The 16,908-nt window shown below is 41.4% G+C and overlaps 1 protein-coding gene across 5 annotated transcripts in view; it reads left to right on the top strand.

Moving 5' to 3' along the window:
- LOC139333409 (CUB and sushi domain-containing protein 3-like) overlaps positions 1 to 16,908 on the top strand; it is a 224,752-nt gene that overhangs the window by 155,450 nt on the left and 52,394 nt on the right. For 3 of the 5 annotated variants that reach the window (XM_070965782.1, XM_070965783.1, XM_070965785.1), the window contains 9 exons: positions 1,556 to 1,701; positions 2,196 to 2,276; positions 3,692 to 3,805; positions 9,438 to 9,626; positions 10,222 to 10,380; positions 11,690 to 11,878; positions 14,080 to 14,265; positions 15,140 to 15,334; positions 16,114 to 16,287. In XM_070965782.1, the coding sequence (XP_070821883.1) occupies positions 1,556 to 1,701; positions 2,196 to 2,276; positions 3,692 to 3,805; positions 9,438 to 9,626; positions 10,222 to 10,380; positions 11,690 to 11,878; positions 14,080 to 14,265; positions 15,140 to 15,334; positions 16,114 to 16,287 (1,433 nt within the window). The remainder of the gene's footprint in view (positions 1 to 1,555; positions 1,702 to 2,195; positions 2,277 to 3,691; positions 3,806 to 9,437; positions 9,627 to 10,221; positions 10,381 to 11,689; positions 11,879 to 14,079; positions 14,266 to 15,139; positions 15,335 to 16,113; positions 16,288 to 16,908) is intronic. The other 2 variants (XM_070965784.1, XM_070965786.1) reach the window with 1 other exon arrangement.

Consider the following 16,908-nt stretch of genomic DNA (forward strand, 5'->3'; position numbering starts at 1 on the left):
AATCTCTACGGGTTACACAATCTCAGTCGTCTCACAGCATATCATCATCTGTCCATCCATTTTCAGCCACCTCCGTCCATCCTTCCAGCTGTACCTGGGGGATCCTGTAGTCCAATCAGCCCACCTAGAATATATAAACATGTTCTGGGTCTGCCCCCAGGTCTCCTCCCAGTCAGACGTGCCTGATGTAGCTCCACTGGAAGTCTCCCAGAAGCATTCTAATTAGATGTCTGAACTACCTTAGCTGGCTCTTTTCAGGAGGAGCAGTAGAGCAGCAGGTCTACCCCGAGCTCCTCCCAAATATCTGGCTTCTCACTCTACGACCTGAACCTGTGCAGGCAACTCATTTCAGCTCTTTGTATGCACAAATTGAGAACTTCACCTTCAGGCTTGGCTCCATTTTTAACAGCGCAATTGAGCACTATGCCACTTGTCAGATTCACTCTACATTGTGTCCTCATTCAGGAACAAAGCCCATCGATACTTAGACTCCTTCATTCGGGGATGCAGCCCCCATCGCGAAAGGTGGATGCTGTCCAAGATATGCGTCACACACGACAGGCTCACAACTTTCAGGGCCTTCAGCATCTCAGGGTGAATCACATCCAACACTGGCATCACGCCAATGGTGGATTGGCTGTCGTAGCCTCCTATCTTTGTATCTGTTATGCAATTTGTAGGTGCCTGAAGGAGTTGGTAGACTTGTTTCTCTGGAAAAATATTACCATTGTCACACTTTTGCCACATTTTGATTGTGTTATGACATTTAGTGTAAATCAAGTTTGATTTTGAGTGCAGACATGTCATTGGACTGGAGATAAACTGCCATGTGCTGTAGCTATAGTAATGTAAATGTGGCAATGGTGCTCCCATGGACATATCCACCCTTCACAGAAACCAGCCAACACTCCATACCCTCCACTGAAGGTGAAGATCAAAAAGGTCATCACGGTTCAATTAAATTTTGATTCCCAGGGCGACAGATCCTTATACGTCGTCTTATTCAGTGAAGGGCATTCGGATTTTGTGATAACCATCCATACATTTTCTAAACACTTCCTCCAGGGTCACAGGAGCTGAAGCCCAGTGATAACGAGACACCCTCATTCTGCGCAAACACGTAGAGAATATTAACTCAACTAAATATAATGGAATGTTTTGCAAGAAAACCACAAAAGCTATTGTGGATTGTGCACATTTTTGCAGAATTCTGTACCATTGATTCTTTTTCCTCACAAACTTTATTCCTTATTCCCCATCAATATGTAATATGGCTGGAGGGGGCAAAACTTTCAGCACTATACTGCTTCATCAGTTAACATATACTCAGCTTCTCCTTTGACATTGTCGATTAATGTGAAACTTTTTCTTAGATCGTCAGAATGACTGCTGGCTCCACGAGACTGCTTAGGGATAACTAGATGTGCTCTTTGATCCCAGCAACTTATTACTGGTGTTTATTCATAAATCATTTCCTCTTATCTGTCTTCCTCGTCTCTTCACTCTTTCAACCCTCACAAACCCAACTCTCTCCACCTCTCTGTATTTGAATCAGGGACGGACCTGACCAGGCCTCGCCTCAAATCGGTCAGTTCAGCGGCAATTCCGTCCAGGAGGGTGTGTCCACCACCGCTAATCAGATCCTCATCAAATTCCACAGCGACTTCAGCACCAGCGGCTTTTTTGTGCTGCATTATTACGGTAACCTCCCCTGTGATAGCGGCTAAGTGAAGACCTTGTTCCACACTGCTGTAATGACCCTTATTCATTTGATTTTCAGTGCTGTACTAGTGAATATCGCAAAAGAACAGAGGGATATTGTCCCAATGTTTCTACATTGGAACAGTTTTTATTTTCGCTTTTTTCTGAGTCGTTATTTGGCCTCTCATTTTGCTACACGGTATTGCTTCCAGTTGTCTGTAACGATGAATGATGAATGCCCTCTTATGCCTATTTTTCTTCTGCACTATTAAAACGCCCCTTTGAAAGAAGCTGATTAATAATAAAATGTCCCCCATCTCAACTAAATTAGTGATTGTTTTTTGATGGTCATGAACAGTGATAGGTGGAAATTTATGATCTAATCAAGTTTCAGTATGATGGGATCATAAAGAATGTGCTGAATAGAAATACATATACACGCACTTTCTCTCTTTCGCTCTCTCTCTCTCACTTGAGTGTCCTCTCCCTGACAGCATACCAGCTGAGAACATGTCAGCCACCCCCTCCTGTTGCCAACGCCACCATCCTAACCGATGATGACGAGTTTGAAATAGGTTTGTCTTATTTTATTTTGCTTGTTTACTGGCTAGGGACAATGCATAATATAATACATTTGCACCAGACATAAGGTAATTTGCTTTTACAGCCCTGGGCAGAGGGGGAAAATAGGAAGAGGCATATCAAATGGTTTTAGCCAATATTGAATGAATTAATTACCCTATAAGTTGCGTCTTTTATTTGCTCTTTGAAATCATTGTTTGGATGTTTTTATCTACGCTGTTGTCGTTCATTTTCTTACCTTTTTTATGCCTGCATGCCAGCAACAGACTTGGCCGTCTGTATATCTGTCCGCTTATCAGGAACGCCTTGAGGGAATTTTTCAAATTTGGCACAGTAATTTTCACTTGGACTCAACTGATTAGATTTTGGTGGTCAAAAGTCACTGTGACTTTGACCGTAACTCGACAATTCATCCACTTATTATGACAGCATTTCTCAGAAATGTCTCATGGAATAAAATGAAGGGATGATATTTTATATCCAAAAAGTCAAAGGTCACTGTGACATCATAACGTTCTGCAAAAACACTTTTCTGGTCATTATTCAACTTCAGAACTGAGGAACAGAATTTGAGATTGTGAGCATACATATTTCACTTCTGGTCAGATACTGAATCGCTGAAACTAATCTTGGGTGTCCACCTTGAAGCTGTGCTGATTGGATAGATCTTCTGTGCTGCTGGAGGATCTACAGATCTCTATGCCTGAATACCTTTTTAAAGTCTGCGCTACACATATGATATGAGTCTGGACAGACATGGTTGTAACCTGCAACTTGGCTATTTTGCAGAGGCAGTTGTGATATTATTAATCATAATTTGAAACAGCTTTGTCTATGGTACATATTCATCTGAACAGGCACATTTTTCTATAATACTGCCACTGGACAGATGTTTTTTTTTTTTACAACCTTCACTTTCGCATTCCTCCTGCAATGTGCTCTTTGTCTCTTTTCCTCACTTGTAATAAGATATTAATTTGGCTAATTAGCTCTCTGTATGAACTGTTTGTACTTTCAGTTTTCAGAAGTGAATCAGATGTGGAAATCATGTGGCTAGTGGCTGTTTTACTTTGCATCTTTGAAATCAAATGCAATTTTGAATGTGTGTGTGTGCGTGCGTGCGCATGCAAGTTTGCTCTGTAATGTAATGAAATGCCTTCAGTACTCCAGCTAGCTAATGTCAATCTTCATTAGAAAATGTGTGGTTGATTACTGTTTGAAGTGCCGGTACTGAGGAGGCTTTTACTGACATAGCTCTGTGGGGATGTGTGTGTGTGTGTGTGTGTGTGTGTCCGTGGTTGGATGGACGAATGAATGGATATGTTTTTCATGTCCACCCTTGACACCCTCCGGTGTGTGTGTGTGCGTGTGTGTGCGTGTGTGATTGCTGGTGTAAACGACCTCACAGGGGACATTATTCGGTACTCGTGCCTGCCAGGCTTCACTTTGGTGGGCAGTGAAATTCTGACCTGTCGACTTGGAGAGAGGCTGCAGATGGATGGCCCCCCACCAGTCTGTCAAGGTTGGTTTCATTCAATGCGTGATTTTGAGTCTATGGTAATGTTTTCATGTTTTGGGGCGGCTTTATGAATGTTCTTGTCTTTGTGAATCTGAGTAAATCTCTCAATGTGTGTTCACGTTTGTGTGCGCACTTCCACCTGCATCTGTGTGTGTGTATCCATGTTCAGTTATGTGTGTCTTTATGTGTATGCTCAACGCCACTCTGCCAAGGTTGGTTGCAGTCAGCAGCACCCACTGTTGATGCATCATTTAACAGACTGGCAGCAAGGCCCCTTCTAGCAGGCTCCAGGTGGCAAACAGAATCTCTATTCTAATTTATCAAGACTCAGAATCCAACTGACCCAGGATCATAGACCTGTGCTTCCCTAGAACCAGCTCTTGACTGCGAAGGATCACTGAGAAACAAATTACAGATCAGCAGATTTCTTCCACAGTGTGTTTTTGCAATGTGGTGTGATATATAGGGGCCAGTCAGAGATTGGAGCTTATATTTTACCACTTAATCCCTCTTCAAATGGCCCCATGGATTCAATTGATGTAAAATGTCTTCCTACCCATGTTTATTCCGAAGATGGATTTTCAAACAAGAAGTAAAGAAATAGAAATGTCTGTGTTGTTTGCATCAGAGATTTTGTTTAGACCAAAAAACAAATGCCATCAGCCTGGCTGTCGTGCCAATACATCTCTGCCGCAGACATCAGAGCGCTCTGAAACCTTCTGTTCCCAGTGGATAGGCATCTTTTGAAGTGCCCTGAAGCCCTTTGTCTACAAGTCTTGAGTTGATGAGCATTTCTGTCTTTTTATTTCTAGAAACTATGAGTAATCGCATTGGACGTGTGATCAAGGCATGACAGATACTAGACAAACCCTGAGCCTGCATTCATAAAGCATCTTAGAATAGGACTAGTGATTTGGAACCTATTTGCTCATCCCTTGCTGTTATTATTTGATGTCTGACACGATATCGTGGTTCGTCCCCTGCAGCGTTTTTGCGGCAGACATTGTTTTGCTCTTACAAGTAAGGATTTGGTTATTTAACGTTAGTATATGAAAGGTGCCAGACCAAAAGCAACAAATATTAATGGTGAAATTGATTGACCCGATCGGTGATCTGGGATCTGGAAGGATATCCCTATTGTTTATTGATAAAGGCTGCGTACAGCACTGCCAGTGAACAGCTGTATTAATGTATGCACAAAGGTCAAAGAGTACAAAACATGGAAATTTGAAAAACAACAACAGTGCTTACCTTTACTTGTGCTGCTTTGGGCTTACCTAGCATTTTTCAAAATTAATAATTTACAAAAGCACAAGAGGTATGAAGTCCTTCAGCATTTCATTTGCGTGTTAGACAAAAGAGTAAAGAGCGATGGCAAACGGAAGAGAAAAGGCTTCAGTGTGTACACCATCATACCTGTCTGACGCACAAATATACAATCATATTCAGCCTGACGTCAATGGAATTGGACTGAAATGCTTTCCAATGTTTTATGTCATGTTTGTTTCAAAGTGACCAACTTAACAGATCAGCAGCAGTCAGAATCATTTGGAATAATTTTATCTGTTTCATGCCAAGCGAGGGCAGCCATTCACTCAAGAGTACTGGAAGATATTTCCAGCTCTCTGGTTATGTTGGTCTTGCCAGCTCACCTTCTCATGTGTTACTGACTAGACAGAGCTCTGCCAAGACCAGCTAGCTCCTATCAGCTGAAACTCACACACTGTATAATTAATATTTCACTAGCTTTAATATGAGTGACCAAATTAACCCGCCTGCATGGGCAAACCATGCTGGGACTAGTCTGGTAGAACGCAACATTGTTTTTCAGTTGATTTCTTGTGCAAGGCAGTCACCCATATACCAAAATTTGATATGTTTTAAAGGATTTTGAAGTTGGACAGTACAGACTCTCTTACGTCATCGTAAATTGTCTTCTATGCTGCCAAGTCTTATTCCAAATGGATAATTAAGCAAATGAAATATTGTATATAAAAAACATGAGTATGTGAAAGAAGACAGTAAACTCTGCAGTGAGTCGAGCACTGTATGTGATAGACATATTTGAAATGTGTTGTTAAAATGTGTCAAATGAGTGGTCATCATTTATATCTTGATCGAACTGCTATTTGAAAAAACCTGCCTCGAGCGTCACATTGGCATACTCAATAGGACTATTTTAGGACGTCTGAGTTAGAAATTCGTTGTTTGACATTTTCATGGATCACCTCATTATTGTAGTCAAGAATTCATTACATTTTCTCGTGCTGGATATGTTATGTCCTTGTGCCACTGCTAGCTGGAAACTAATTGCTCTCCTTGGGACATGTAAAGTTGAACTTAATTTGAGTTGACCTGCTATTCACATCCAAGAGACTGCTACAGTAAGCTTGTAAAGGGGCCGCTTCCTGTCGGCAGCTTGCCGATATGGCAGGAAAAGAATTCTCCTGTGTTTGGCCCTTTCTGCTTTTGTTTGCTGTCAACCCTTCTGTTAATTGTCATTTTATGCTTATAAGATAAGACTGAAATGTCCTTGCATGGCTATGCAATTTCACCCCCAAATGCCTCTGGTTTTTTAACATATTTCCCCAGGCACTGTCTTTATGAAAGCCTATGAGGATGGTTATGCAGTAGCTTTGATCAAGGATAAAGTCACAATTGAGTTGACTGCAGTGTTTGTTTGGTAACACTGAGGTTGATTTGAACCCATCAAATATTGTCATATTGATCCTCAAATATTCATTGATTTTCATGTGCCTGACAAAATATCTGATAAAGAATAATTTTTTTATCTAGCTTCATCGTCATTATGCTTGGTCATTATATACGTACAATGTGCAGAGTGAAATAAAAACACTGGCATTACCAAGACACACCTTGCAGTGCAAGATTCAACAAAAGGCCTTTACTTATAAACAAATCATGTGGGCATCCATGCCGCTATATATGGATCTTGAGACACAGTGCATGATTTCAGTAGTTTCAGTAGTTGCACTGATATAACTCACACACTAAGGGTGATTGGTTAATATACTAATTCACTGATCTGATCTGATCTGATCTTTTAATACTGATATGTTTAGGATAATGTGCTATTTACAAGCTAAAATGAAATTAAAAATACCAGTAGACTAGATTTTGTTTTATCAGTTGTAATTTGAGTTTGAGATGTATTTCAATTGATTTATTATATTTATCTTCCTTTAATGTGGACAGTGATATTTATGATATAATATTTGAGCCAGTTCTTCTGCTGCAGGTTCAGAGGTCAGTGTTTGTACTATAGCCAAACCACCATATGAATACATTGTAAGCTTCAGTCTGCTTTCAGCATAGCTTTCTCTCCTTATCATGGCCCTCTAAAAACCCATTCTACGAAGTAGCAGTGTTGAGGTGTCTGAAACCATTTTAAGCCTCTCGTGATTCTTTCTTTTTTAATCCCTGCACTTAAAGTTTGAAGCAAAGCAGTTTAAGCCACAACTGTGCTTACTTCATAGACTTGTGCTTGTTGCTTGGCAACGTTAGCTTTTTAATATAGTACATCGGTATAGTACAAGTATAGGGGTCTCAATTATTTCAATAACAAACGCTTACCAGATAGATGGTTTATGTACAGTGCATTAGATCTTGTCATGTGAGTCAGTTTCATGCACTATATGTCGTAAAGCCATTCAATATGGAAGACTGCTGCAGGCAAGGAGAATCTGTGCAGTGTATAAATGGTTTTTGCGTTGGTAACCCCAGTGTAACAATGTGTGGGGAAGTGATTTAAAATTGAAATTAGCAATTGTTAGTAGCAATTACTTACAAATTTCACACATTTCCTTTAAGCTAAATTTGTATGGCCTCTCCAGCAATTATTCCCACTGTCATCAGTAGAAGCAGAGGCTCTTACTGATGACAGAACTGAGGAAGCAGCTGTGTGAAATGATGTAACTGCACCAGCTGAAGACCCTGCTCTGAACCCCATCATATCACCAGCCAGAGTCACAGCTCTCTTGCTAAAATTGAGTGCTACAGCCCTCGTTTTTCATCTCAAATGCAAAATCAGGTCTCAAACGTTTGAAAAAGCACTTTTTTTCTCGTTGGCTAAGTGTGAATGTTTTTGAATACATAACCGTTTAACAAACAATCAGTTTAAAACTCAAACCGGCTAAAAAATGACAGACTGACTCACCCGCTGTTGTGCAGTTTGTTTTGGTGACATCAGTGTGAATGTGACAAAAACAGCTTTTTGGGGGCACGACTTGAAATCCCTACTTTTTTGTTGTATATTTTCTCCTTGTGGCCTGCAAAACATATAAATAATGCATCTTTATGATGAAATCCAGCCTGCACATAGCCCTTTAACTTCAGCTCTTTAGCTCTGATGCATGTACAGAAGGAAGCAGGTCAGCTCATTTTAAAAACGTTCTTCAGTAAACGGCACATAACAAAAGAGGAGCGCACAGTGACAATTATAGTAATAAATAACACTGCTTCGAGAGGAAGAACAAAAGTAGCTGATCATGAAATTACTCATAAAAGTATGCACAGGAAATATCGATTGTGCTTCTCACAAACTGTCAAGCAATAGTAGTGAAGAAATATTGATATTTCATATTAAATTGCTGTGTTATTTAATTTTCTGAACAGATCGAGTCGAGATTTGTTGCCTCTGATGAATAATGTACAGTGTAGGTATTGATTCTGCCATGTACAAATGCCGTTACGCATCTTTTTTCTTTCAGTATTTTCTTTCTTGTTCAGATAATGTCATGGGAAATTATCTTGACCTCGCTGTCCACAGAGGGCTTTTGGCGTATTGTGTGATTTAAGAAATTCATTGTTATTCAGAAAATCACTGACGAACGTTTTGGATCACGTCTGCCTGTTCTCTTTAAGCAGAAGGCTGTTCGAGTTGAAACCTCTGCAGCGGCTCGCCAGCAGGAATATTCATACTGCTTTGTCATACAATGCCTTTTTTTTTTTTTTTTTTTTTTCCCTTGATGTATGTCCGATTGTTTCCAGTGACCTTTTCATCTGGAACAGTTGTTCGCATTAACCTTTTGTATGCGTCATGTTTCTTCACTAGCAGTGCAGAAGAGAAACTTCTGTTACCAGCAGAAAACGAAAGGAAAGAAACAAGGCCTGTCATTATTTCAGACGTGCCAGCCTACAGGAAATGAAGGGAATGCTCTGAGCCGATACACATGAACTCACACGCACACAAGAACATGACAGCCTTACACACACCACCATTTTTCCATACAAAGTAAGCTGTCTCACCTACTGAGTATTATTATTTGATAGATTGGTATCAGGGGAGCCTGGTGACAACAGCAGACTCGCCAGCTCAGCCCTTAGGTGCAGAATTGGTCTGGCTGAAATGTAATTGTTTCAGGACTAGTTATTTTTTCCATGTAATTTCTACTGTCAGAGCGATGAGGTGAGAAAAGGGAAGAGAGCCCTTTCCTCACCTCATCTTGCCTTTTCTGTTTCTGCTTTCTAGTCCCTGTCCTATACCTGTTTCTTTCCACCGTCTGCCTCCACTGGGTTGTCATTTCCCTCTTTCATCTCCTCTCTCTTTCTCTGTTGTTTCACGTTTGTCTTCCTCTAATGCTGCTTGGCCCTTATCCTGTTTCTCTTCTCCCAGTCCAATGTCCAGCCCACGAGGTGCGTTTTGACTCAACGGGGGTGATCTTGAGTCCGGGCTACCCTGACAACTACCCCAATCTGCAGATGTGCTCCTGGCTGATCAACGTGGAGAAGGGTTACAACATCACTCTGCACTTTGAACTCTTCCAGACAGAAAAAGAGTTTGACATCCTGGAAATATTTGATGGTTGGTTCTACTTCTCATTTGGTGTTTTATTCTTTGCTAAAAAGATACAAGAAAATGGGCACTGAAATTATTGATGTGGACGTCTTGTGTTATGAATTTTAGTTTTTCGTAGTAACGCATTCATACCTTCTCATTCTTTTGTTGTGCACCAATATTTCAGCATTCAGTCCTGTTCTGAATGTGATGTCTTTGAGCTGAAAGTCTGGTTTTGGGTTTCAATAACTTGTTCAGTAACATAAATCTTAAAGCATGGTTGACGCCATGATTAGAAAATGGTATGAGATATTTGGTCTTTTTGTCCATCTGCAATTAACTCTATTTATTCCAAAAACAAAGTGATGCACGTCCATGTCTATCTACATTAGTGCTTTTTCGGACATGGGTCATTTTCTGGTAAACTGTGAGTGTGTGTACTTGAACAGCTATCTTTGTGAGAACCCGTTTGAGTTTTAGACCTTGGGAGATAGGATGTTTGAGGGTTCATACTCGGTTTAAAGGGTGAGGTTAGAATTAGGTTTAGGTTAAGATTTGGGAAACTATAGAACTAGCAAATATAGAAGAACAGATGTGTGTGTGTGTGTGTATCTGCGTTTAGGTCCTAACATCTACAGCCAGAGCATGGCATCACTCAGCGGTGACATTGAAACACCCTTCAGCCTGACCACCACGGGCCACCAGCTCCTGCTGCGCTGGTCGTCTGACCACGGCACCAACCGACGCGGCTTCCACATCAGATATGTGGGTGAGTATCAAAGTATGTATCCAGCTTATAATCATATTCTCCTTTCATTAGTGCTATTTGAATATGTTTAGGCTCTTTGTATAGGAAAGTGATAAAAGTCATGGGATTGCAAGTCAGGGATTTGTATTTTGGGCAGTAGTAAAGACACTTCAATTGAACAAGTGATAACATGACATACAGGCAAATATTCATTGAACCTTTTCTGCTGCAGTTCCTGTTTTTTATTGTGGATGCAATGTGACCCCATGATTTTTATCACAGTGTGCTGTAATTGTTTCGGGGTATTATTAATCGAGTATTTAATATCAGTTCATTTACAATAAGACTTTGAATTCCCAAAGAAATGATAATTGCTAACAATAGGAGATGTTTTTCACATGCAAAAAAACTATGAGGCAGGAAGAAAGTCAGTGGAAGGCTTTCATGCTGTTTTGCTCTCCGTAATTTAAAAAGGTTTTAAATTCTTAATTGGCTCTTTAATAAAGCAAGTGGTGCTAAGCAAGAGCAGCATAGGGGATCTTCTTCCATTTGAAATGCATCAATAATAATGAAAAAAGCACAAAAGACATTCATTTTTCATGTTGTGTCTCTCCATTATATTTAATACACGAGAGTGTTACTGTGAAAGCAAGTCGGTGTGATGAATTTTGTAAGGAAAACTCCTCCTTGACTTGATTGACTTGAACAGGAACTGACTGAAACTCCAGAGTGTGTCCTTTCGTCTTAAATCCCTGCTATCTTCCAGTCATGCTGATTTGAAGCAATGTTTGTCGGCGTTTGGGCAGCACACAGCCCTCCCTTGGGTTTCCAGTCCCATTGGCTATTCGGTGCTCATATTCTAGAAATCAAATTTACCTTTCTATGTGTTCGATAGGCTGTAAGATGAGGGAAAGAAAGGCTATGGAACATATAACTGGATGCGCCAGTATTGCATGTGTTAAAGCAAACTGAATATATGTGTGACTGTAGGCCAGAGATGAATAGTAATAATGTGATTTTGAGGACTTCCTTTGCTGCGTGGCATCCAGCCTGAGTTCTAAATAGATGTGATGTTCCTCAGGCGTTTTCCCTCATTGTCTTTCTGCGTTTAAAATGGAGCCTTACTGTGACTACAAATTTCACCTGAGTCTTTCTCTAGAGGAGCTTTGTTAATGCCTCTCATCCTATTCTCTTGTCTCTGCCTTATTTCTCTTTTTTCCCCTCTTAATATCTGTTGTTCTCTATCCCCTCTCTTGACTTCGTTCTCACCTTCTCTCCTGGTTCTCTCTCCCTTGCCTTGTCACTTATCTCCCCTGTTCCTTTATTCCTCCGTCTATTGTAGCAATGTACTGCAGTACTCCAGACTCCCCGCAACACGGCTTTGTAGTGAGCCAGACCGGGGGTCATCTTAACAGCATGGTGCGCTGGGCCTGCGACAGAGGGTACAAGCTGATCGGAAAGGGCACAGCTGTGTGCAAGAAGACCACCTATGGCTACTACGCCTGGGACGCACCGGTTCCCGCGTGTCAAGGTGAGCACATCGGCTTTGGCAGCCTTTTATTTCCAACTTCAGCCTGCCTCTTTTCGTGTTCTTCTGGTCACTGCCTCTGCCCTACGCTCAGCAGGCAGACAGGCAGGTGCTTAAGGCACCCAAGTGTCTCAGCCCAAGCTCTATTCCTATGTTGTTAGCAGCTGAACTGAATCCAGCCTGATTGAGAGCCAGTACCCTGTCAGGTGGAAAGCAAACAGAAATCAATCCTCCCTTCTTCTGTCAATTTCCACTTTTTCAAATTACTTTGACTAACTCGCCATTAGCATGCAGTGTCTGCTGCTGTTGGGTCTCACTCAGCTAATTGGGTTTTTGTATGCACACACGTGAAATGTGTACATTTTTGTGTGTAGATGATTGCAGACTCGAGCACAGACACACTCACACAGCAGCAAATAGCAGCAGATGGTGTGCTCAATTGCATTTTATCATGATGCACTGAAAGCAAAATATGTATGTCATGTACTTTAAAATGATTTAAAAACACTTCACACCTGTGATTAATTCTGTCAGTTTGGTAATTGCACACAGCTTTTCCAAAGCACATACTGTAAACTCAACTGGGGCTGCAAATGAACTAATAAATTCATACAGATGCTGTCCATCTGCTATTCACTAGATGGTGGTGATTACATTATAGTATGTTGGATGCTTCATTCATACCAATTCATATTGTCTGATATATTGAGAATGGTATATTAATCCATTGATGTTGCTCATACGTTGGCCTAAAGTAATGTTTCAGACCCACTAACCTTCTAAGATGATGGAGAATTCACTCTTCCAAGGTTGAAACTTTCCATCTGCTGTGCAGAACAGTCTTTAGTGCTTGTGATCAGTGTCTGTAGGATTGCGACTTAGCAGTACTCAAATGAATGTTGATTGATTCCCTCTTGGAGAGGTGAGGGCCAATGTAATGGCCCCAGGCCAAACTGGCGAATTCCTACCTTTGATGTTTCACAGTGTGCAGCTACCGTTGCTGCTCCATTTTATGATGTGTGTGTTTGCATACCTCTTACCATTTAGCATGGCCCTGCAGATGTTGGTTTCCCTGCTCTCTTCTCTCCCTCTTACTTGGCTCTGATGATAAACACCTTGAAACCTGCTCGCTTGAGCTAGTTGGCCATAGTAAGGCACATTCATCATTGCTTGTACTAGTTACTTTCATGAGATAGCCTTCATTAACAGTAAGTCATGAGTGTATTTTCTGACACATCAAAAACAAGCAAAAAATATGAAGTGTCACTGACTTGCTTGAAGAACTACTTGTATAGTCAGTAGAGTAACTTTCTTGACATGAAAATATTCTGAAGTCTTGTACGACTCGTGGAGGACTTTAATTTTGATGACATACCTCTCTGCAGTGTGTTCGACTGCTTCCACTCTGAAGAGACTGGATATGTCTTTTTCCTCACGGGGCCAGCCCTATATATAATACTTTGATGGGTTCCTCTAGCTAGTGAGACTTCAAGAACAGTTGTATGGATTCTAGGGCCTATAATATATACAGTATGAACAAACGACTAGGTGTGTTGACATGACACAGGCACTCCTGAATCATCATAATAAATGCATTAGGTAGGTATAAATGCTTAAATGCTAATGCATTTCTGCCATGACCCTGGAACAGACTTTTTGACTTGTGCTAGTGCAGGTGCTACTAATTCTTTTAATGATGGCTCACTTCCACTAAGTGCCACAGTAAGCCATTTCAGCTAGCATGCACAATGCCAGGTCGGCTGGCACTGAATGCAGTGGTTATTAATGTTATTAATTGCACCTGTGCTTTCCCTGCTGTGACATGTCAAAGTGTCTGCCATGAGTCAGGTCTGTTGTCAGAATTCTGCAGGGGCGTTCATTGTCATTGTTGAGCAAGTATTTCCTTTTGGAGTTTTACTTACTAAACGTATAACCATTTGATAGGAAAACAACAAAGTAACAAATCACTGCTTGTGTTTTTGGAAAACTAGCACTCGACAATGCTTGTGTACCACAAAGGGGTTGCACTCCCAATCGCTGGTGGAAGTATGTACACCTGTACTTGCTCACAAAAATGTGACTGCTCAGTGAAAGTGTGCCTGTCCGCCATGCCTGTTTACCAGGTGTCTCTCTGCAAATCTCTAGTATGTGTCTTGTCCTGTGCAAAACATGTGTGCCGACAATCGTGGTTTTTCCACCCGCAGCTGTGTCATGCGGTGTGCCCAGCGCGCCAGTGAACGGAGGTGTGCTTGCTGCTGATTACTCCGTCGGCACACGGGTGACCTACTTCTGCAACAGCGGCTACCGGCTCTCCTCCAAAGAGCTGACGACCACAGTCTGCCAGCCAGACGGCACCTGGAGCAACCACAACAAGATACCACGATGCATCGGTGAGTAAAGGATGTTGGGGGAGGAGGCAGGATGTAGAGGAGGGAGGCTGATTTAGAGAAAGTGCAAGATCCCATAGCACGGTTGAGCAGTGGGAAGGAGAAGCTGGGAGATGAGGATAGCAAAGAGTTATGGAGAAGACACTGATTTTGGCATCTTGACAGCTGTATCGGAGACAGAGAAAGTCAGAGCATTTGAACAAATCCTCTGGAGAAGTTGTGGAATATCAAACAGTTTTAACAAGACACTGTGCTGTAATGGAAGGTGTCATGAAATACGGACTGCAGTCCCAACAGAACCTGTAGTGCTTTCATTATAAAAACACTAACTTGTAGGGTAGTGATGATTAGATGGATGGACGAAAGGGAGAATAATAGTGGAGAGGAAATCTGTCGCTGGCGCATTAGTGAGTGTTTTGCATGCTAGTGCAAATCCTCCAAGTCTGAAAGTCAGTGTAACAAATGATTGACAACATTGTTTACTATTGAGACAGTTGGTTATTCCCTACTGTATATATGTGTTCCAACAAAAAGGGAAACAGTGTTTGTTTTGATACTCGTTTGGTTTTAGAGAGTGCCAATTCATGAACAAAAACTTTGTTGTGGAAGAACATTTGTATACTGTAACTGCAGAAAAGTTGCTATTTACATTTTGCATGGATGGGTTTGTTCTACTGATTACAATGTTTCCTCGCAACTATTTCTATTTCCTCTACACTGTTGGGTTGTTACATATGTTTATGGGCTTTGACTTAGCAGTGTGTGTACAAGGGATAAGAAAAGAAATTGAAGTCAGTCCATTTGAATAATCCAAAACAAACAATGTCCACTACCAACCGAATCCACTTTTTTTTTTTCTTTTTTTCTTCTCTGGCAGTCATTACGTGCCCCAGTCTTAGCTCGTTCTCTCTGGAACACGGGAAATGGAGGATCGTCAACGGTTCGCACTATGAGTACAAAACTAAAATAATCTTCACGTGCAACCCTGGATACTACCGCATTGGCCCCGCCCACATCCAGTGCCTGGCCAATGGGGTGTGGAGCTGGAGGAACGAGAGGCCTCGTTGTCGGAGTGAGTAACTTGCAGATCGCACAGATTCATAAATGCAGATCAATTGAAAATGTGTCTCTATTTTGTCATTGTATTATCATGAAAAATAAAACATCAGTGGATGCACGCATGTAGCGTATAGTCCCATCCCTCACACACACACACACACACACACACGCACACACAGTAAATGTGTTTCATTAATTTCATAGAAAAGATAGAGTTGAAGCGAAGTGAACATTGTTATTCAGCAAAATTGAAAACCGTTGTATGTCCTGCCTCGCCTCAGGTGCACTTGATTCATAGACTGTAACAACACAAGACTTGAGGAATGAGTACCTTATGGGAAGCTCACTTAATCAGCAGCTCAATGCTTCACTTTCATCCTATTTGCCTATTCCTGTCTCAACCCAGGTTAGATATTGTTTATTGTAGGAATGGGAAATAAAAGTCTTTCTATGCTGCCATGGAAACTACTTTTTGAGAAGCAAAAGAGCTGAATAGCTTGTGTAATGGCAAAAGGAGATGCGAGCCAGCATGATGAAAGATGTTGGGACAAAGGCAAACACCAGCATTATCCTCCCCATGAAATAGTACAGGTCACTCTTTTATCAAATTAAGGTCAGTGAGATGGGTGTGAATGACTGCGCTCTCCCATTGACTCTGAAGATGTAAGCCAACTTCCGTCTGCTCTTTTTTCCTCTCGTGTTCTCTCTTACTCACTGTCTTGCCGTGTTCTTTTACTCCTTGTCTCCTCCATCTCCTCCTCTTCTTTTTATATCCTCTTCATCTTATTGCAGTCATTTCCTGTAGCGATGTGCCCACTCCTCCTAATGGGAAGAAAATTGGAACCCAAACTACCTTTGGAGCATCAGCCATTTTCAGCTGTAACCTTGGCTATGTTTTAAGTGGATCTACAGTTAGAGAGTGTCTCCTGTCTGGTCTTTGGAGTGGGACGGAGACTCACTGCCTGGGTAAGCAGGGTCAGAATGTTCTCTTTAACTTTATAACGGATAGCCTTGACCAGGGTCAACACTGCTGGCGATCTGTCCAGACAGAATGAGCTTTTTTGGCTAGGGCTACCATGCCCAGAATAGAACCAGATGGGGAAGCAGAGGGTGGCTATAATTGGCGCTGTTGCCAAGTATGTATGGCCAATTACTGTAAACCTTTAGAAAGATAGGATTTTTTGTCATCTGGTTCAACATCATGCTGGTACTCAACACTGCCACTTTACATCTTCCTTTAGGCAAGCACACATCAGACTGTTTCTGACATTGACATTGTCGACATCATAGGGTAAAAAATTGTTGTGCAAATGTGCAATCACTTTTGGCAACCACCTTTAAATGATTAGAGTGCGGTGCTGTACAATAAAGCCTCTGAGCCGGTGTGATTTGGTGTCTCTGAAACGTTAAATGTGAGAGAGAGCGGCTACAGAGCCACAGCTGGCCTCAAACTATGAGACGCTTTCCAAGCTGTACCAGCGCAATTTGAGCTGTTGTTAAGGTATATAAACAAGAAAATATGCTACAGCTTAGCTTACCACAGCTCATCCCAGCTCTGTACTGTGCAAGAAAATGAGACATGCGTAA

Source organism: Chaetodon trifascialis, chromosome 7 (genome assembly GCF_039877785.1).
Source record: "Chaetodon trifascialis isolate fChaTrf1 chromosome 7, fChaTrf1.hap1, whole genome shotgun sequence".
Lineage (NCBI taxonomy): Eukaryota > Metazoa > Chordata > Actinopteri > Chaetodontiformes > Chaetodontidae > Chaetodon > Chaetodon trifascialis.